Source organism: Eumetopias jubatus, unplaced genomic scaffold, assembly GCF_037043125.1.
Source record: "Eumetopias jubatus isolate StellerSeaLion01/CBP00866 unplaced genomic scaffold, mEumJub1_p1.0 scaffold_4, whole genome shotgun sequence".
Lineage (NCBI taxonomy): Eukaryota > Metazoa > Chordata > Mammalia > Carnivora > Otariidae > Eumetopias > Eumetopias jubatus.
The window spans coordinates 101,221,169-101,242,003 of NW_028274810.1; the positions used below are offsets into that span (position 1 = coordinate 101,221,169).

The window sequence follows — 20,835 nt, forward strand, 5'->3', positions numbered from 1 at the left end:
AAAGGAAGGGGGGAAGGAAAGGAAAGCTTTAGATTTCTCCATTCCATCCAGCAAGTGGTGGGATTCTTCACTCCTCTGTGCCTGGGTTCCCAAAGAAGGGGCCAGATGGTAACTGAAGGGCATCCTCCAGAGATTTTGCGGGGGAAACCACACCCTGATTCTAACCAACTGTACTTCAGCATGCAAGATGAGGCATTGGGAGAACAGTTAGAGTACTCTGTCTACATATTCGTGTTAAAATATTTAGCATTGGAACAGTTAATAATAGGTCTTAAAGAATTAAAATAATTTTCTTCTAAATGCTTACTTTCTAACCCCTGTGGTGGGGTATGTCAGCTGTGTGCGGAGGTGTGCCACACGGTGGGTCCCGTCCCATCACATCGGCTGGCAGTGGCAGGTGGGCTTGAGGAGCCTGTAAGGTAGCTTCAGAAAGAAGCTCTGTTTCTAATGCCATTATCCACGTGCAGCTTCCCGGGCCTCCTCCGCACCCCCGCTCTCCCCTGCTGCCCCTCTTTGAGGATGCCTGTTGAAGCTTTGGTGCAGAAGAGGAAGTGAGCGGCAGCTCCCCTCCCCAGTGGAGGAAGCATCTGTGGGAGGCCTCTACTGGGAATCTTCTGAGGCTGGCACCTAGGCACTCACTGTGGTGCAGGGACCCAGATTAGAGTCTTTACTTCCTTCCCTCTTCCCTGCCCCTCTATGCACAGACCAAGGACTGGTTTCTCAAGGCCTTCCCTGACATAACTGTAAGGCCAGCAGTTCTCCATTTTTTTTCTGCTGGTCACAGAACCACTGTGAGAATGGAAGATAATGGAACATGACTCTGTACACTGAATTGAAAGGAGTGTGTGAGAAGAGAGTTATTCCCAAAAGACCGAAGCCTTCCTTAGCCTAATAGTAGATGGCAGGCTGCAGGTACCCCATGGTCTGCATGCTGGGGTCCCTAGACCTCATCTTCTGCCACGTACCACCCCCACACCACTATCCCCACCCCAGGATGTCATGCCTTTTTTGTATGGTTGTGGCAGTAATAGTGTTATAATCACAAAAATTGGGACTTAGTCCTGGATGTACCCTTATGTTTCTCACATGGGACAAAAATAATTGATTACCTTTTCCTGCCTCCACATCAGCCTCCCGGAGAGCTCCTTTCTTGAGGTAATGTCCGGCCTCCCGGAGAGCTCCTTTCTTGAGGTAATGGCGGCTAAGGTGTAAGAGATCCCAGGAGTGGTGCTCACCACGGGGCCAGCCGCGCTCACCAGGGGGCCAGTTGACACTTACAGTGCTTACAGAGCCTGCTTGCTGCCTTCTGTGCCTTCCTTTCCCCAGGGTCCCTTAGAAGACATGCAGCTTATCTTCCTTTAAAAATATTGTGTGTGTGTGTGTGTGTGTGTGTGTGTGTGTGTGTTTTGTCAGGCAGGACAGGTTACAGGTTCCCTTCCCTTTGCAGTGCAGTGCCTGTGGGAAATTAAATAACAGTCATGTTTGTGGACATTGTTTTAACTCACCAAGTGGCTGCAGGTAAATTAACCTGCTAGTAAGACAGGAAGGAGACCTGGTCAGCTTGTCTCCTGCGGCAGGGCTGCCAACTCCCTCCTGTAGTCCCCCACCCGGCTTCGCTCTTACCCACGCACGTATGGTGAGATGCTTGCCCTGGGCCCTGGAGAACACGTCGCCAGTCTGTTGGTCACCCAAGGTAAAGCAGCACTGGGCCCAGCCATACCAGCAGAACTTACCTGAAATGAGTTTATACCCGAAAGCTACTGGTAAGTGGTGAGCAGCACCCCCCCACCGCCCCCGCAACTGCTTCAGTTCAGATGATCCGGGGGGGGGGGCATGGAGGGAGATTGCCCCAATGTTTTATGTTGAGTGAACCTGATGGACTCGCGGTCTAACACAAGGAAGCACAGAAGTACAATGGTGACTGCAGAGAAGGAACCAGTCCTCCTATAATTCCAGGTGGCCAAGCCCAGGAAGCTTCTGGATTACAGGAGTGGCTGTGATTGAGCTGTGTGCTGGTGCCTGGAGCCTTTTGTCAACCTCTCTCGTCCCAGCCCCCACCCACCCACCCACATAGAGCACCGCCCCGAGCACCTTATAGCCCCCCCCTCCTCTGCCTGGCACCCCCCCCCCTCATGTTTTCTTTTTGATGGAAAATCAGAGAAACCAAATGGGGCCTGGTTCTCTACCGCTGAGTGGTTTGCCTGGGGAGAAGACCTGCTGTGTAGAGATCCTGCCTCAGGGTGGGGAGCTGGTGCCTAAATCCAGGAGCAAATCCCTTATTGTCAAAGTGCCTTTTTGCATTTGACCAGTTGGGAAAATCCAGCGCGCCCCTGCGCCCTTAACACCAGAGAAAAGGCGAAGAGTTGGGGAGGGAGAGAGAGAATCTGCTAAATATAGACCAGTGGATTTAAGCGCTTCTCTTGGCAAGCACTGCAGCCCATAATGCTGTCAATTGGAGAGGACTTCGCCCCCTCTCCTTTCCTTTTTTGCCCAGGCACTAACCCAGTTTAGTTGCTCGCTCGTGCTGTGTGCAGTTACAGCACGGAGATGTGAGGTGTGCTGACTGGGAGGCCTTGTTGTGCAGCGGGTGAGAGCATCGGGAACAAAACGATGGGACCCGGCCATTCACGTGCACGTTGGTGCCTCTGTGTTTGCTCGCAAGCAAAGGCGGGAGCTAATTTGCAAGGCTGCCTTTGTGGAGCTGCCTTTTGATCAATGATTGCCTGTGTTAATGTTTCAGCAAGCTATTGATTTCTGCAACAGCTTTTGTTCCCTGAGTATATGTGCAGCGGGTCTCTGCAGCACACACTATGCATGTTTGATTAAAGTTCAATTGACTTCGTTCCTGGTAAGGCCTCTGGTTGCCTCATTCCCTATTTGTAGAACCAAAGCTTTTCCCGACATGTTCTTTTGTTTGTGCTCAAGACCTAGCCACCCATGCAGTCACCAGTATGCTGTTTCTAATCCTCCTAGATTCGCTCCATTCCAGTGTTTAATCCCCTCGTAGACATTACAGTGGTTGAGAGGCAGCTAATAAAACCTGGCCTGGATTTTTTTTAAGTCGACTTCATTGATGTGTAATTGGTATACATACCATTTATACCATAAAAATGCACCTACTTTACGTTCAATGAGGGCACAGTTCAAAGCAAATAACACCACAATCAGTTCATACGATACTCTCTTCACCCCAAAAGGTTTCCTCGTGTTCTTTTATAGGTAGTTTTTCTACTTCCTTGTCCTTCAGGCGCATTTACTTTTTGTGATTGTAAATTTGCCTTTTCTAGAATGGAATCATACAGTCAGTACCCTTTTCTATCTGGCTACTTACATTCAGTGTGATGTTTTGAAATTCATCCATATTGTCAGGTTGATCAGTAGTTTGTGCCTTTTTACTGCCAAATAGTATCTAGCAAATGTGTGCACAGTCATATGTTTATCCATTCTGTTGAGGGGTGTTTGGATTGTTTCCAGCTTTTGGCTACAAAGAGTAAAGTTTCTGTGAACATCTGTATAAAAGTCTTTGCGTGAGCATATGTTTTTATTTCTTTTGGTTAAACACCTAGGAGTGGAATCAATTGCTGGGTCATATGGTAAATGTTTGTTAAGCTTTGTAAGAACTGCCAAAGTTTTACAAAGTGGTTGAACCATTTTATATTCCCACCAGCAATGTATGAGAGTTCTAGTCACTACCCCATCTTCCTGAAGTTTGAAATTTATATTTGCATTTTCCAAACTAATTTATAGGCCTATAGTGGAGACTCCTTCTGGCTTGGTACTCAGGTAATAGAATCTGTTCTGGACTCCTTTTCCTTGTTTTGGTTTTTAAGATTTTATTTATTTGTCAGAGAGAGAGAGAGCATGCACTGGCACAAACAGGGAGAAGCAGACTCCCCGCTGAGCAAGGAGCCCCGTGCGGGGCTCGATCCCAGGACCCTGAAATCATGACCTGAGCTGAAGGCAGACACTTAACTGACTGAGCCACCCAGGCGCCCTCCTTTTAAAAGCTATTCTTTCTTTCTTTCTTTCTTTCTTTCTTAAGATTTTATTTATTTGAGAGAGAGCATGCATGCATAAGAGTTCATGAGTCTGGGGGGAGGAACAGAGGGAGAGGGAGAAGCAGACTCTCCGCTGAGCAGGGAGCCCAACTCGGGGCTCAATCCCAGGACCCTGAGATCATGACCTGAGCTGAAGACAGATGATTAACCAACTGTTGAGCCACCCAGGGGCCCCTAAAAGCTATTATTTAAGTGTTGACAAAAAGTTTTTGTTATTTCAATATTAGGTTTCTTTGTCATGTCCTAATTTTCTCACATACTCTAGGAGTGGAGTACACAGTGCAGGAGTGGAAGTTAAAGTTGGGAACCTGTGGTTTTCTCCTGAGCCTTTTTTCTGTCTGGTGTCATAGCCTCCCTGAACTCTGGCTTCCCCGATTTTAATCGAGTTATGCTGTCTTTTAAAACCATTTGAAACTCTTTGAGACATTCACATTTGAGAAATAGAAATACATTTGACCTTAACACAGGTTAAAACGGCTCAGGTTCACTTACAAGCAGATTTTTTTTTATATATATATGGTCCAGTACTATATATATATTTTTCCTTTTTATGATTTTCTTAGTAACGTTTTCTTTAGTTTACGTATTGCAAGAATACAGTAAATAATATAACATACACAATGTGTGTTAATTGACTGTTTATATCATTGGTAAGGTTTCTGGTCAACAGTAGACTGTTAGGAGAGTCATAAGTTGTACCTGGACTTTTGGCTATGGGCAGCGGCAGAGGTGGGGTGGGCGCCCCCACCCTCAATCCCTTGTAACTGCATGAGGCAGCACTGTGCTAGACCAGCGCTGCATGGAGATGTCAGTGCAGTTGCTAACAGCCATCCGCTCTAGCTGAGGTTTAGCAGAGACCCTCATTTTCTCTCCCATTTTTGATTCCTTCTGTCTCCTATAGCTTCACATTTCCTCTTACATCCCAGGCTTCTCATCTGCTGGCCCCTAAAATGACTTCAGCTAGAGGAGGCAGTGGGAGGTACCACTTTGGGGTTTCACATTCTTCCTTCTAGTTTTGGGATTGGGCCATGATTTACTGCACTGGCTGTCTTTTTGAACCAATAGAGTGATGTCACTCTGACAAAGGATTGAAGGGTGACAGTGACTTGCCTTGGCTTTTGTTCTGTATTTTCTCATAGGAAAACCAGAGTCAGATCAGTTTTATATCAGCACAGGTCTCTTAATCCCCTAGTGGATTTATGAATTTGTTCCCTCTAGCCAGCCAACACCAAAAGATCAGTACAGATAAGTGACTTTCCAAGTCAGGAAAATAGGAAGTAAAAAGGCAGGAGCCAGGAGGTTCTCAGATCATGACCTAGGGGCTCAGGATGCTCCAGTCACCACAGGGACAATTGTAGCCTACATTTGTGGAATAACATGTGATAGACAAACAGGTCAGAAATCCAAGGGCATTCCTACATTTTCCCTTATCGCTGAGTTACTGTCTCATGGAACTGAAAAGAGTGGGGAGAGCTTGCAGACTTGTGTGTGCTAGTCCTTGGCGGTTGACTCCTGGCCTCCTTGGCCTGGGGTCATGCTTCATCTGTTAAATATTGGCAGTCACTAGCATTTTGTTAAGTGGCACTTGGAAAGACTGAAACATAACGACAGCTCCAAGAGATACATGCTCTAGGCTTATGGGAGCCAGTCAGAAGTTCCTTTTGAATCACAGGCTCCTTTAAGGATCTGACAACAGCTGTGGTCCCGCTTAGAAAACACACAGGCATAGACTCCAATTCTGAGTAGTGAGCACCCAGCACACACGTACTACCTGCTTTGCAGAAGCCATCTCCCCGCTTCTCTACAAACTCACTTCTCATCGCTCTAAGGCCATTGCTTTCTGGGGGATGTTTTAATGAAACCTCATCTGACTGGATGCTCCAGCGATCACAAGAGTTTGTCGCGTGGTATCTGCCCTTGTTTGTCCACTTTAGTCTCCCCAATACTGGTCTTTCCAGCTAGATCTCAGGTCACTGGAGAACAAAATCTTTGTTTCTCTCTCTTGGATCCTTCATTCACAGGGCACTGAGCCTTTCGTGAGGCAGTGTGCTGCTCTGGCCAAGTAGCTCCCACAATGGGGTATACGAGTTACCCACAGGGTGGCTTCCCAGGATTCAGTAGTCAGCCACGCTAATTGATTGTCCACAAGATTGATTCAGTTAGAGACAATTAATGTGAACTACACACTTCCGCTGCTTTGTTTTTTTGGTTTTTTGGTTTTTTTAATTCCCGGTAAAGATACTTTATTGGGATGTTTAAGAAATTGGTATTGTGTCAACCAGGGTTAGCCAAACATGCCATTCACCTGTTGGTGTGTATGGTGTGCCTGCTGAGCTCCTGGAGGTGGGGGTAGCAAAAAGTGCCCCTTTCTTATTTTTAAAGGTTTATTTGTTTGAGAGAGAGAGAGAGAGAGAGCACGCGTGCCCTTACCCACCTCAGAGGTGGCAGAGGGAGAGAATCTTGAGCAGACTCCCCGCTGAGCTCAGAGCCTGACAAGGGGCTGGATCTCACGACTCTGGGATCATGACTTGAGCCAAAAATCAAGAGTTGGACGCTCAACTCACTGAGCCACCCAGGCACCCCGAAACTGCCCCCCTTTCTGAAAGTTGCATTTGGGCTCATACCCCCTTGCTGTTTTTTGTTTTGTTTTTTAAGGATTTCTTGCCTTCGTTTCTGCTGGGCCATGGAAAGAATAGCTCCTTCTGCTATAAAGGCTGGCCTTGTGACGTATGGCACTTCCCCTCTGCGTCACCACCACTGTGTCTGTCCCTCAGGGTCTTACTTTGTCTTCACCTTCAGGATGCTGTACTAGCTTGTCCCGATGTGGGCACTCAGATTGGGGTAGAGGCTGTGGAGCAGTTTTCCTGGATTTCGGGTCTCTGTTTTTCTTGACCCCCCCGTTCCCCATCATCTCAGTTGTTTCCTTTGCTTCTTTCTGGAATAATCTAACTGTCCAGGCATTTCCTTGTCATACCTGTATGATTTCAGTGGAATGCTGTGAAGAAAACATCTGTGCACACACACTGCTGGAGGGCAGGGATTTTCCTTCTTTTCGATTGTTTATTGGTGTACCTCTGTGGTGGCATCTGGCACATGGTAGGCACTCAGCAAATATTTGTTGAATGAACGAATGTTCTTGAAATCTAGAAATTGTGCTCTGCTGGGCTGAGGGGACAAGCCCATTCACCCAGTTAGTGGGCAGCTCACAGGTGTGTCTTGGGCAAGCACCGTTCCTCTCATGACTGTCCTTTGTGCTCATTTCCAGCACAGCTGTTAGGAACCAGCTGCTGCTCCTGGCGGAAGAGGGCGGGCGTGCTGTGGGAACGGGAAAAGCAAAGCCCCTCTGAACCCTTCCGTCACAGCCAGCCTTCTCTCCTGCAGGGGGAGCTGATCACCTTCTATTACTACTGGAAGAAAACCCCCGAAGCAGCCAGCTCCCGGGCCCATCGGAGGCACCGCAGGCAGGCCGTGTTCAGGAGGATCAAGACCCGCACCGCATCCACACCCGTCAGCACGCCCTCCAGACCCCCCTCCAGCGAATTCCGTAAGTGAGGGACTTCTCCCACGCAGCCACAGGTGCATTGTCCCAGCTCTGGGCCCACCCTCACAAGCATCCTTGTCACAGTACAGGTTGGGGACATAGTGGGTGCTGTGCATATGTGCAGAGCCTGCACCCAGATGTAGTGCTGACTTTGGGGTTTTGGTAGCAGAGTTTTACGAATCATTCATGCATTTAAATTTTTAAAATAAACTCAACATCATTTTAATTTTTTAGGGAAATGTAAGTCTTGACCATCTCTCGGGGTGTTTTCAGTAACTTCGTTGGAGGTTGTTCACTTCGTAGATGATAAACTGTCTGAGTCTCATTGCGTTGGTATTGTGTTAGCAGTAAGAGCAGATTAACATTTTCTTCTTTTTCCTCCTGCTTTACCAAGATCCTCCTCTTGGTCCCAGTGTGATGTGCAGTCTAGTATGATACCTTCCTAACCCTTAAAAGCTGGCAAACAGCGGTGGGTCTTGTGGTTCTGTCCTGGCCCGTGGTACTCAGCCTGAGGGTTGCTTATGTTGCACTTGCAAACAAATAATCCATTTGTGCTGGCGGGGGGGGGGGGGGGTGTAGGACTCGATGGAGAGGGAGCTCCTCAGGATGCCTCGATGTGTCAGGGAATGTATATGGATGTACTTCGCCTGTTCACATTCCCAGTTGTGGGTATCAGTGCCTCCCACGCCAGGATTCAGGTGTGACATCAGTCTCCAAAAATAGGGTAGGGCAGACCCTTGGGTACCGCCCCACACACGAGTTCTTCCCTCTGATCTCTTGGCCCTGAGGAATTCAGAGTGGTCCTTCATGAACACTGCCCCACCTCAGCCTTCCAGGCCGCTCTGACTGGTGGCTTAGAGCCTGGGGCAGGTCACAGGTGGTCCCGGTCTTGGCCAAGCATGATGGTTTCTCCCCCACCCCTGTTGTGTTCCTGCCATGCCCAGTGGACTTGAGTTCAGCCAGCGAGGATGACTTTGACAGTGAAGACAGCGAGCAGGAATTAAAGGGGTACGCCTGCCGCCACTGCTTCACCACCAGTAAGTGGGGATCGGGGCGGGGGGAAACAGTGGGAGCATCCACTGAGACAGACCAGGCTCAGGCGCTTTCAGGTTCTGAACATTTCATGAGTCCAGTTGAAGATCTGCCAGAGTGTCATTGGCTTGACATTTGCATTGTGCTTCAGGGTTACTTGAGAAGGCAGAAATCTGTATATTTTGTCACTCCCCTGTTTACAGTCAGTGTGGTCGGAGTCGGGGTACCTGTGTTTTTGGGAAGCCTGTTGGCATCTCCTCCCAGGCACCATGGGATTGGGGAGGGAGGTGGATGTTCCTGAAATCCTCAGGAGAGAGCAGGCAGCGGCAGAGTGAGTGATGGGCATCTGTCTGAGCCGATGGAAGGTCCCCCACCCGCATTCCTCTTCCCTCACGCAGCCTCCAAAGACTGGCACCACGGGGGCCGGGAGAACATCCTGCTCTGCACGGACTGCCGCATCCACTTCAAGAAATACGGCGAGCTCCCCCCCATTGAGAAGCCCGTGGACCCTCCCCCATTCATGTTCAAACCTGTCAAAGAGGAAGATGATGGGCTCAGTGGGAAGCATAGCATGAGGACTCGGCGCAGTCGTGGCTCGGTGAGTCCTCAGGGCAGGCGACCCGGGCCACTTCAGGTCACTAGGATGCTGGGGCTTGTGCTTCCCAGGAGGCTGGGAAGCAATTCGTTTTAGGTAGAGAACCAGCCGCCTCAAAGAAGTGATGATTGGCTCAAAGGTATTTGTTTTGTCTGTGGGTCTGGAAAGAGCCTCTGCTTTCTCTCTCCCTGCCTCGTGTCGTCAGTGGGGTGCACGTCCTGAACTTACTTTTACAGAGAACTCTTAGGTATCAGTGTCTGGTTCAGTGCAGGCTTTACAAGTCTCCCAACTTTCCTCTGGCCCCTGGGCCCACCACCTGTAGTGTGGCATCTCTCTGCTACTTAAAACTTGCAGGTGCTTTTTTTTTTCCCTAATATTTGATTCAGTTTTAGAAACTTTTGGTACATTTATCTCCTCACTGTATAGCCTTTTTCATAAAGAGGTTTTGTTTTCCAGGTTGGAAATGTGGCAGCAGGGACCTTTGGGAGCAAGGGTTTTCCCAGCTTGGGAGCTGGGGATGCCCCAGGGTCCTTCCCTGTGGCTGGCCTCCCCAGTGGCCCTTATACGCATGTAGATGGCACCGTTCACCTTCCTCTGACCCTAGCATCTTGTCAAGGCTGCTTGTTCCCAGGCCACCCGGCAGATGGACTGACATGAATCATTGTCCCCCCATCTCTTCTGAGCCCCATGGCTTTGCAGAAACATGCTCAAGTGCTTGTGGTTTTAGGAGCTGAGCTACATTATTTGACGGCTTCTCCCTTTGGGTCACTTCTCGTACTGTCAGATGAAATCAGCAGGTGTTTGGTTTGGTTTGGGTGAGGAAGTGGGCAGTTCTGTGGAATAAACAGAAAGAGTGAGGTGATTTGAAGCAGAGTGTATGATTGTCATTCTGGAGAACTTGGCAGAGTAGATGGCCCTTGCTGACTTCTGCCCCCTCAGAAAATCTTGCTCGTTTCTACCACACAATATCCAGGACCATCCCTAGAGATGAGTGCTTTGGGTTTAAGAATTGCTCTTTTCCATGTGAACCCACCCATTCACCCCCTCCTCCCCTAGCTCCATATTGACCCCCCACACAGTGAGGGACAGCCAGAGGTGCCTGTGCTTGCCAGGGCCTGGTATTTGCCATAATGCTGGTGGTGGGGTCTGCTCCTGAGGCTCCTGCGTGTGTGCTGGGGTCTAGTCTCACCAGCCTCCGGTTTGGGTGGGCAGATGTCTACACTGCGCAGTGGTCGAAAGAAGCAGCCAGCCAGCCCTGATGGTCGTGCCTCGCCCATCAATGAAGACATCCGCTCCAGTGGCCGGAACTCGCCCAGCGCTGCCAGCACCTCTAGCAATGACAGTAAAGCGGAGACAGTGAAGAAGTCAGCCAAGGTGAGCGCCCGTCCCCAAGGGTAGTGGGCCTCCTTGGCCCTGCCTCTCATTAAAACCCCAGGTTGCTGGAGTTGATGTGCAGCTCCCTCAGATGAGGGCCTGCAGGATGTTCCTGGAGGCTCCCTGGGCATCAGCATTGCCCTAGACTAGGGGTGCAGACTGCGGCCTGGGGTCTAGGGTCTGGAGAAAGGGGGTCCAGTGCAGCTCCCAGCACTGACCTTTGGGGGCCATCTCTGCCCTGAGTTTCCCAAGGCCTCAGGGGCAAAGGGTAGGGTGTGATTGGAAAGGCTCCTCCCTCCCCCCCGCCCCAAGCCAAGTTATTTCCACCCCCAGATACTTGTTTTTTCCTGGCCTCAGCTAGTCCCTTCCAGAGCTTTCTTGCTTCTGGAGATGGAACTCCGAGTTCGGGAGCAAGGTGTCAGCAAACCATCGTCATTTACCCTGAGGCTAATGGGACATTCTCCCTTGGCCTGATGCCCCTCTTGGGCTTTCCCACTGCAGAAGGTGAAGGAGGAAGCCTCATCCCCCCTTAAGAGCACCAAGCGCCAGCGGGAGAAGGTGGCCTCTGACACAGAGGAGGCCGACAGGACCGGCTCCAAGAAGACGAAAACCCAGGTGAGATGCGCAGCTGAGCCGCTGTGACTGTAGCTGGCAGCTAACACCCCTTGAGAGTCCTTGAGCCCAGATTCTCCCTGGGGCCTAGCGGTGCCCCATCTCCTAGGGAGGGACCTAGATTGGTTCCCGAGACTGGCCGAGTCGAAGGAGGACCTGCGGTCCCTGGGACCAGGCTTGCTGCCTTGTCCGCTAGCAACGCAGGGCAGCAAGAGGCTCTGCTCTCCTAGAGCTTCATCCCTACCATCTCTGGCCCTAGGAGATCAGCCGGCCCAACTCGCCATCGGAAGGTGAGGGAGAGAGTTCGGACAGCCGCAGCGTCAACGATGAGGGCAGCAGTGACCCCAAAGACATCGACCAGGACAATCGCAGCACGTCCCCCAGCATTCCCAGCCCCCAGGACAACGAGAGCGACTCGGACTCTTCGGCTCAGCAGCAGATGCTGCAGGCCCAGCCCCCAGCCTTGCAGGGGACCCCCAGTGCGGCCCCTCCAGCACCCTCCACCGCCCCACCGGGAACCTCTCAGCTCCCCACACCAGGGCCCGCGCCCTCTGCCACTGCAGGCCATCCGCAGGGCTCCCCCTCGGCCTCCCAGCCCCCCGGCCAGCCACAGGCCCCGGTGGTTCCTGCTCCCCATGCTCATATCCAGCAGGCGCCCGCCCTGCACCCACAGCGGCTGCCCTCACCACATCCCCCGCTCCAGCCTCTGACCGTGCCAGCTGGCCAGACCTCCGCCCCACCTCACAGCCAGCCCCCGCTGCATAGTCAGGGCCCAGGTGGCCCTCACAGCCTCCAGGCTGGGCCCCTGCTGCAGCACCCAGGCCCCCCTCAGCCCTTTGGCCTCCCTCCCCAGGCCTCTCAGGCGTCAGCTCTCCCTCATGCCTCCTTGCAGCCCACAGCCTCGCAGTCAGCACTGCAGCCCCAGCAGCCCCCACGGGAGCAGCCCCTGCCGCCAGCCCCCTTGGCCATGCCTCACATCAAGCCCCCACCCACCACGCCCATCCCCCAGCTGCCGGCCCCCCAAGCCCACAAGCACCCGCCTCACCTCTCAGGGCCCTCGCCCTTCTCCATGAATGCCAACCTCCCACCCCCTCCAGCACTGAAGCCCCTGAGCTCCCTGTCCACACACCATCCCCCATCAGCCCATCCGCCCCCCCTGCAGCTCATGCCTCAGAGCCAGCCCCTGCCCTCCTCCCCTGCACAGCCCCCAGTGCTGACCCAGAGCCAGAGCCTGCCTCCTGCTGCTGCCGCTCACCCCCCAGCAGGCCTCCACCAGGTGCCCCCCCAGCCCCCATTTGCTCAGCACCCCTTTGTCCCTGGGGGCCCTCCTCCCATCACCCCTCCAACCTGCTCCTCCACCTCCACCCCACCTGCAGGACCTGGCCCCTCGGCCCAGGCACCCTGCTCTGCTGCTGTTCCCTCGGGAGGCAGCGTACCCGGGGGGACAGCCTGCCCGCTCCCCACGGTCCAGATCAAGGAAGAGGCTCTGGATGATGCTGAGGAGCCTGAGAGCCCACCTCCCCCACCTAGGAGCCCATCCCCCGAGCCCACTGTGGTGGACACCCCCAGCCATGCCAGCCAGTCAGCCAGGTACTGGCTCCTCAGGAACGCGGGCACAGCCAGGGCAGGGATGGGCTGGGCAGCTGGGGCAGGCTGCGGCTTCGGCGGGGCCCCAGCGAGAGACGTGGCCTTCTTTAGGTTCTACAAACATCTGGACCGTGGTTACAACTCGTGTGCGCGGACAGACCTCTATTTCATGCCTCTGGCGGGATCCAAACTGGCCAAGAAGAGGGAGGAGGCCGTGGAGAAGGCCAAACGGGAGGCTGAGCAGAAAGCACGAGAGGAGCGGGAGCGCGAGAAGGAGAAGGAGAAGGAGCGCGAGCGGGAGCGCGAGCGGGAGCGGGAGGCGGAGAGAGCAGCCGTGAGTTGGGGGTCAGCCAGGCAGCGGGGGGTCCCTCCCCAGCTCTGCTCTTTGGCTCACTCTCCGATGCACAGCCCCATCCAGGGCACAAGGGAAGCTGTAGGCACAAAGCAGACTGTCCCAGCAGGGGCCGGACCACGTCCTGGCGGCCCAGGCCTGTCCCCCGCCATGGCTGGGGCCTGCTCTTGGTGTTGGGTGGATGGACCACGTTGGCTGGCCAGTGCGGGATGGCGGCAGGGCCAGGCTCAGCTCTGCATAGTGAGTGCCTGCCCCTCACACCTTCCCTTCCTTCAGCAGAAGGCGTCCAGCTCAGCCCACGAGGGCCGCCTCAGCGACCCCCAGCTCAGTGGTCCTGGTCACATGCGGCCATCCTTCGAGCCGCCACCAACCACCATTGCCGCGGTGCCTCCATACATCGGGCCCGACACGCCTGCCCTTCGGACTCTGAGCGAGTACGCTCGGCCCCACGTCATGTCACCCACCAACCGCAACCACCCCTTCTACATGCCCCTCAACCCCACTGACCCCCTGCTGGCCTACCACATGCCCGGCCTCTACAACGTGGACCCCACCATCCGGGAGCGGGAGCTCCGGGAGCGGGAGATCCGGGAACGGGAGATCCGGGAGCGGGAGCTACGGGAGAGGATGAAGCCAGGCTTCGAGGTGAAGCCCCCGGAGCTGGACCCCCTGCACCCAGCCACCAACCCCATGGAGCACTTCGCCCGGCACAGCGCCCTCACCATCCCCCCCACTGCGGGCCCCCACCCTTTTGCTTCTTTCCACCCGGGCCTGAACCCCCTGGAGAGGGAGAGACTGGCCCTGGCGGGCCCCCAGCTACGGCCTGAGATGAGCTACCCTGATAGACTGGCGGCCGAGCGGATCCACGCCGAGCGCATGGCATCGCTGACCAGCGACCCTCTGGCCCGCCTGCAGATGTTCAACGTGACTCCACACCATCACCAGCACTCACACATCCACTCGCACCTCCACCTCCACCAGCAGGACCCCCTCCACCAAGGTGGGTGACCCCCGGGCTGGGCTGTGAGAGGGTGCTGTGGGTTGAGTTCTGGTGTAACAAGGTACAGGGCAGGGGCAGAGGCAGAGCCGCTGTCCAGAAGTGGAGGCGGTTCTTTGCTGAAGGAATCCCTCATTCCTGACAGCTGAGAATGGTCTGCGTCTGTCGGGGAACCCTCTCGTTGCTTCCCTCACCCGCAGCCTTTGTCTCCGCCCAGCCCCTCCGTTCTCCAGAGCTACAAGTCCCCAGAATGCTGAGTCACCCTGGGGCCCTTTGCTTGCCATTTCCTGGATAAAGCTTAGGTTCTTGGCCCTGTACCTCTAGTGCCGGGGATGGTGGGAAGCAGCCTGTGCTCACTGAGTCGGGTTAAAGACAGGAAGTGGGGCCTGAGGAGCAAGGCAGAGTGATGGAGCCCAGGTGGAGGCAACTGGCACACCCAGGGAGGCTCCAGGGTAGCTTTCGGTGAGAACTTAAAAGAACAGTTCTCCTGTTCCCTCTTTGGGTACAGGGCCTGGGCTTCTCTTGGCTCATCTGGTCGGGGCTACTCAGTCCCATCCGTTCTGGGAATGAGAGCTCCCAAAGTTCTGCCGACTGGCCAGCTGGGTGGAAGGCAGACAGGTGCAGCTGGAGTCCCTGCTCCATCTATAGCTCTGCAGACCGGCGAGGTGGGGTGGGAGGGGCTGGGCCTGCACTCGGGGACCAAGGCCTGCCATGGAGTCCCAGGGCACAGCCCACATGCAGGACTTCAGAGTGGCCAGACCTGCCTCCATGCTGGGGAGGAGGGTGACTGATAGAGCAGGGCCCAGAGGTGGGGAGGGCAGCACCTTGCTTTCCATCTCTGCACTGAGCCCTGATGGGGAGGTTGGACTGTGTTCAGGCAGGTGGTTCTGCGGAAGCCTGGGAGCTGTCCCTTTCACTCCATGGTCCTGATACCTGGAACTTTGATGCCACCCGGCATGGGCTGTCTAAGCTCCTGTGTAACCAGTGGATGTGTCTTAGTGCTGTTTGAGGACAGGCGGTCATTCGTCCATACAGCATTCATCCATGTGACAAATAGTTACGGAGCACCTGTGATATGTCAGGCGCAGCTGTAGATGCTGATAGCAACCCTGTCCGTTTTACCGGCCCAGTCTGGGGGCAGTCAGTATACCTTGGAGTGTGAAAAGCAGTCCGGGTTCTGGAGGACAGCTAACCAGGGGGAGGGAACGGGAGCTGGGAGCAAGGTTTCAATGAGAAAGTCACGAGGAAGCCTCGTCAAGAAGGTAACTTTGGAGTGGGCTTGAAGGTGGGAAGGGACGTCTGCAGGGAGACAGGGGCACAGGGCCCAGAGAGGAGAGGGCAGGGCTTAGTGCACCTCCTCCCTGCCAACGGCATGCGGCATCTGGCAGCACCCGCTCTGCTGACCCCCTGTGGGTTCTGTGGGTGAAGGGCCGGGGAGGCGGCCCTGGGGTCCCTGTGGACCTGACAGGTGCAGGGCAGGCCTAGGGTGTTCGGCCAGGTGGGCTTGGATGACCAAGGGTCCTCAATAAAACAGCGTGGAGGAGACTCTGCTTGTAGGGGTGCGAGGCACTCAGGAATGAGAGGAGGAAATGGTGTGTGAACTTATCTCTGTGTTACTTTCTGGAACTTTCCTGCAGGTTGGGGTGGGGGCAGCCACTTTGGGTCAGGATTTTTGGTGGCCCTGCTGGCCAGGAGCCGGCTATGGTGAGGAGGAAGTCACTGGTAATTACACCCAAGGAGGGCGGACACGGAGAGAGCCCCAGAGCCCTGCACCACTTGCATCTGGTCTTCTGCCTCTTTTTTAGGTTCAGCAGGCCCAGTGCACCCGCTGGTTGACCCCCTGACCGCTGGCCCTCACCTGGCTCGTTTTCCCTATCCCCCTGGCACCCTCCCCAATCCTCTGCTTGGACAGCCCCCCCATGAGCACGAGATGCTTCGTCATCCAGTGTTTGGTAAGAATGCGCCTGGGGGAGGAGGGGCCGGTGTGAGAGTTGGGTTGGTATCTGACGTCCCGTTCGTCCATCCATCCATCCATCCACGTATTCAACAAATACCTTCTGTGTGCCGGGAATCCACCTGGGAACCAGGCAGGCAAACCCCTGCCCTCAGAGAGCTGGGGGTGAGTGAGTATAAATGAGTCCTTAGAGCCAGGACATGGACAGCGTGAGGTGAAGGAGTGACAGAGGCGCTGAGTCTAAACCGAGGGTTCAGAGTGGGCCTCTGTGAAGAAGGAAGAGCTTGAAACCTTGAGGACGAGGGAGTGCATATCCCATCCTCCCCTGACCTCCACCCCTAGGGTCAGGGGGTCCAAGGGCCAGTACTTTGGGCCTCCTCTCTCTCCTGGGGTCGGGGGGGGGCTCTGCTACGCCGGCCCCTGCACAGTAAGTGGGCTCCTACTCCTCCCCGCAGGGCTATCTCCTGACCCGACCTCCTTGCTGGCCTCATCCTGGCCACTCCCCTGGCCCTTCTGTATCGAAGGCTGTTTTGTGTTTGGCAGGTACCCCCTACCCCCGAGACCTGCCTGGGGCCATTCCACCCCCCATGTCTGCAGCCCACCAGCTGCAGGCCATGCATGCCCAGTCAGCAGAGCTGCAGAGACTGGCCATGGAACAGCAGTGGCTGCATGGACACCCCCACATGCATGGTGGCCACCTACCAAGTCAGGAAGATTATTACAGGTGAGGTGGGGAGGGGCTAGAAGGGGGTGGAGGCTCACTTTCTTAGCCCAGGCTCCCATGTACCCCACCTGTGGGCCACTGACCCAGCCTAATGGTCGCCCCTCCTGGCCGTGCCCACCGTGCTCCTCCCATATCAGCAAGTGCCAGACTCCTCCCCGTGGCTCTGCGGGCCCTGGCCTCTTGGCCCTGGAGGGGACTCCCACGGAGCCATCTTGATGGGAGGGAGGGGAGGGGGAGGGTCACCTGCATGGGAGGCCACGCCGGTCATCTGCACCCTCGAGCTGCATGCCTGGTCCCACCTTCCCAGGCCTGGTACTGAATACTTTCTCCCTTTGTTTTCTTTCTAGTCGACTGAAGAAAGAAGGTGACAAGCAGTTATAAGTTATTTATTTGTTAGCGCTGGCTGTGGAAACCCCAGTTCTTGGGGGGAGAAACAGGACTTTTTACATACAATATGAGCTACAAAAGCAAAAAGAATATCTTCTAAAGATTTCTTTATATATTTAAAAACCCCACCACTAAAAATGTTATCAGCATAATAGTGTTTGTTTGTAGAGAGGATTCCTTGAGACTGGTTTGGGTCTCCCTGCATGACAGTCCCCCAGAAACTTAGTGAGTCCTGGACTGGACTGAACATTCAGAAAACTTTCCCTGCAATCTTGGGGTTTGGCTTTAGTTTTCTTTTCCTTCCTTGATTTCTTGGTAGGTGCTAGAATCCAGTTCACACCCTTCACTGTGCGTGCAGACACACTCAGTTACGTGTGTTCCAGAACCCACGAGGTTTGCAGATAGGTGGCATATGAATTTGGAATCCAAGAGCTATAATTTTTAAAATAAACTTTTATTTTAATACATTGTAGGAGATCTTCATAATTTGAGAAAGTTCTGCAGCATGGCTTTTTACGTCTGTAAATAAATAATTTTAGAATGGCATTTTTTTTTTCTTCCACAAACTATTCTGATCTATTTTTTCCAGCCATGTCACTAATTGTGAATTCCTACCAGCTATTGACAGAATACAGAGTTGATTTTTTAATAAAAAGTTATATATAATTATCCCTTTAATTAAAGGGAGCAGATGGGCGTTACTAATTGCAAACGGGCAGAGGCTTGGGACGCGGAGCAGTCGCAGCAGTGAGCATCCAGGGGTCTGCAGGGTTGATGTTATGGACCGTTTCTTTTGTTTTGCTGCCTTGATTTTCACTTCTGTCTGTTCCTAGCTTTTGCTTTGCCAGAGGTACGGATATCTGTTCGATGAAACCGTTTTTATTTTGTCCCAGGAGTGCAGGAGTTAAATGTCCACCTTGTTCTGTCTCTGCAGGATAGAAAGAAAGCACATGTTTCTGTGTGTCTGATTGTAGATTTCCTTCTAGATTTCTGTGCACACACATTTGGTTGTTCTGGATGAACTGCCTTTTTAAATACTCTGACAATTTCATAAACATTCTAGAAAATTCAAGAAAACACCATTCCTTACAAAGAACTCGGCACACACACTTGCCAGGGGAATTTGTTTTTTAAAAAAAACCTCTTTTGTGTGTGTCATCATTAGGATCTTCCTGCGGGGAGGCCAGGTCCTCCTGGCCACGCAGCTGGAGGCCCCGGAGTTGGCATGGTTGTGGGTGGCGGCCTGTGCATCTCCCCCAGGAGCAGGTCCGTGCGTGGTGACCCAGGTCGGATGGGGACACCATTTGAGTCCCACCGTTCCTCCTGGGGGCAGGGACAAGAGTCGCAGCTGCTGACATGGAATGAGAAGGCAGGCTTCCTTGCACCTGGGAGCTGCCAGTCTGAGGGCTCCAGCTGCTCTGCGGAGCGTCCACCTCTCCTTTCTGAGTTGCAGGCATGGTGTGCTTTCTCCGGGGCGGAGGGCGGGGGACCTGGGGACGTCTGCACCTGGGGATCCGGCCTTCTCTCTCAGGGTGTGATCTTTCCCGTTCCATCCCCCCTCAGACTCGAGGGCCGCTTCTGCCATTGTGTATGGTAGTCCCATCGGAGAGCTGCCGGACTGCTGGATGACGTGGCAGAGTGCCCGAGGGTCGGTGGGTGTGGGGTGTGGCCAGGACTGGGACTCGGTTGCGGACAGGACCAGAAGGCTGGCACGTTGACCCAGAAGCCAGCAGGCATTAGCTGAGATTCAGGTTCTGGACTCAAACGTGCATCAGGGGCATTTCCAGTTTCTATTAAAACTATGTTTGGTTTCAGTTGGGACAGACAGGATTGTTTTGTCTGCTGGGAATGTTCTGGAAATGTTTGTCGCTTTTCTCTTTCATTTTCTCCCGTTCCATTTCTGCCTTAACTTCAGCTCCTTAGAGGGAGGCGAGCTCAAAGGAGTCCTGTGTCCCCAAACTCGGGCCGCACAGGCAGGAGGCACTTGTTTCCTCTGGGGGCAGGGCCGGCCCTCCTGCAGCTCCTGCCTGAGGCCCCCACCTCCTCTGCATCTCTTGTTTTCCTTTTGGTGGAACACAGTGCCTGCCATTCAGTTAGACCTTCTTGACCGCCTCTCTGTGTCATCCGTTTTTCCAAAGAAGAGAGAGTGAAGTACTTAGAAGTCTTTACTTGAAGACTGTCTGAAGGTGTTTTCTCGTTAGGTTTTGGTTTTCCCCCATATCCCAAGGTGAAGCACTGAGATTCTTCCATTTAAGAGCCTAGGACCTGAAACCCTCACCTGGTCAGCCAATTTGTTTAGGAGGCCCCAGATCTTCACAGTGTCTTTGAAGCCCAACCCCTTGGTTTCCTTTTGGATTTTCCTTCCTTTTGTTTGAAGTTTGGTTTTGCTTTTCTGTGTTTTGTACGTATCTTGTTGAATGTTGTCAAGATTGAGCTTCATGTCCCACTGCAGCAGCAGAGCAGAGTGTACATTCTGATTTGCTACGTTTATATATATCTTGAAGCTAAATGTATATATGAGTAGTTTGCCATGAGATAACACAGTGTAAACAGAGTAGACACCCAGAAATTGTGACTTCTGTGTTCTCTCCATTTGAGTATTTTGTAATTTTTTTGAAATATTTGTGGACATAAATAAAACCAAGCTACACTACAGCAGCTGGTGTTCTCCAGTGGACTGTGTCTCATTCCTGGGAGTGGGTGGGAGTCTTGGCAGCTGCCCCTACCCAGGTTCCGCAGGCTGGGGAAGGGGCAGAGGGCAGAGCTCGGGTCTCAGCTGTTTCTGACACACTGCTTCCCTACCCTCCAAAGCACCTTCCAGATGGATTCTTCCTGCCGTGTCTGGTAGGAAGGGTTTCTGTGGTGAGTGCTCTCAGGGCTGCTCCGACCTGCTGGCTTGAGATGATCGGGACCTGCAGCGAACTTACCCAGAGGATGACAGCCCTGGGACCGTGGACACCCTCTCCTCGCTCCGATTCCTTTCTCTTCCTGCCTCTCACCCACACTTCTAATTTGGGGACACCCTCCACGGTGAGCAGGCATGTAGCTCCTTCCCTGTTTAGTGGAGAGGTCTTGAGCTGCCCACCAGTGCAGTGGCCTTCTCCTCCTCCCGTGCCCCTCTGCCTCTCCCTGAGGCCTGCCCGTGTGCCAGCCCACCCTCAGAGTGCCCTCCGGGGTTGGGATGCATTCCAGCCGGTGGCCTGCAGGGTGTGGGTGTGGCCAGGAGGGGGCAGCAGTCATTAGAACGGATTCAGGCTGAGCTTTCTGACGCTGTCCAGCGCATTTTCGTAAAGCCTCAAGACTATCCCTGGAAGTTTATATGCTCGCCTTCCCGTCTGGAGTATGGGTTTCTAGATGCCCTGGGAGACGGAGCAAGAGCAACCCTATCGATAAACTGCCCTCAAACCAGGCCGACACCGCCTAGTGGTGGTAAAGGCCTGGGGAACGGCTTGTGTCACTACCTGATTGAAGAGACAGTTTTGCCAACCAGGGGACCCCGGGGGGCATCCACACCGATGCCCCTAGAGGCAGGTCCGTGTTCTCTGACAGCAGGAGTCCTGCTCAGCGACTTGGGTAACCCGTTAGGGGGGATGAAGTTGGGTCGGCTGGAGCGGATGTGGGG

At 53.7% G+C, this 20,835-nt stretch overlaps 1 protein-coding gene across 9 annotated transcripts in view; it reads left to right on the forward strand.

Moving 5' to 3' along the window:
• Positions 1 to 19,868, forward strand: part of RERE (arginine-glutamic acid dipeptide repeats) — a 411,621-nt gene extending 391,753 nt beyond the window's left edge. For all 9 annotated transcript variants that reach the window (XM_028108513.2, XM_028108516.2, XM_028108514.2 and 6 more), the window contains 11 exons: positions 7,440 to 7,602; positions 8,544 to 8,636; positions 9,030 to 9,229; positions 10,439 to 10,600; positions 11,102 to 11,215; positions 11,472 to 12,802; positions 12,911 to 13,133; positions 13,431 to 14,151; positions 15,954 to 16,100; positions 16,646 to 16,826; positions 17,174 to 19,868. In XM_028108513.2, coding sequence (XP_027964314.2) covers positions 7,440 to 7,602; positions 8,544 to 8,636; positions 9,030 to 9,229; positions 10,439 to 10,600; positions 11,102 to 11,215; positions 11,472 to 12,802; positions 12,911 to 13,133; positions 13,431 to 14,151; positions 15,954 to 16,100; positions 16,646 to 16,826; positions 17,174 to 17,207 — 3,369 coding nt within the window. In that variant the 3' untranslated portion in view covers positions 17,208 to 19,868. The remainder of the gene's footprint in view (positions 1 to 7,439; positions 7,603 to 8,543; positions 8,637 to 9,029; positions 9,230 to 10,438; positions 10,601 to 11,101; positions 11,216 to 11,471; positions 12,803 to 12,910; positions 13,134 to 13,430; positions 14,152 to 15,953; positions 16,101 to 16,645; positions 16,827 to 17,173) is intronic.
• Positions 19,869 to 20,835: the final 967 nt, after the last annotated feature.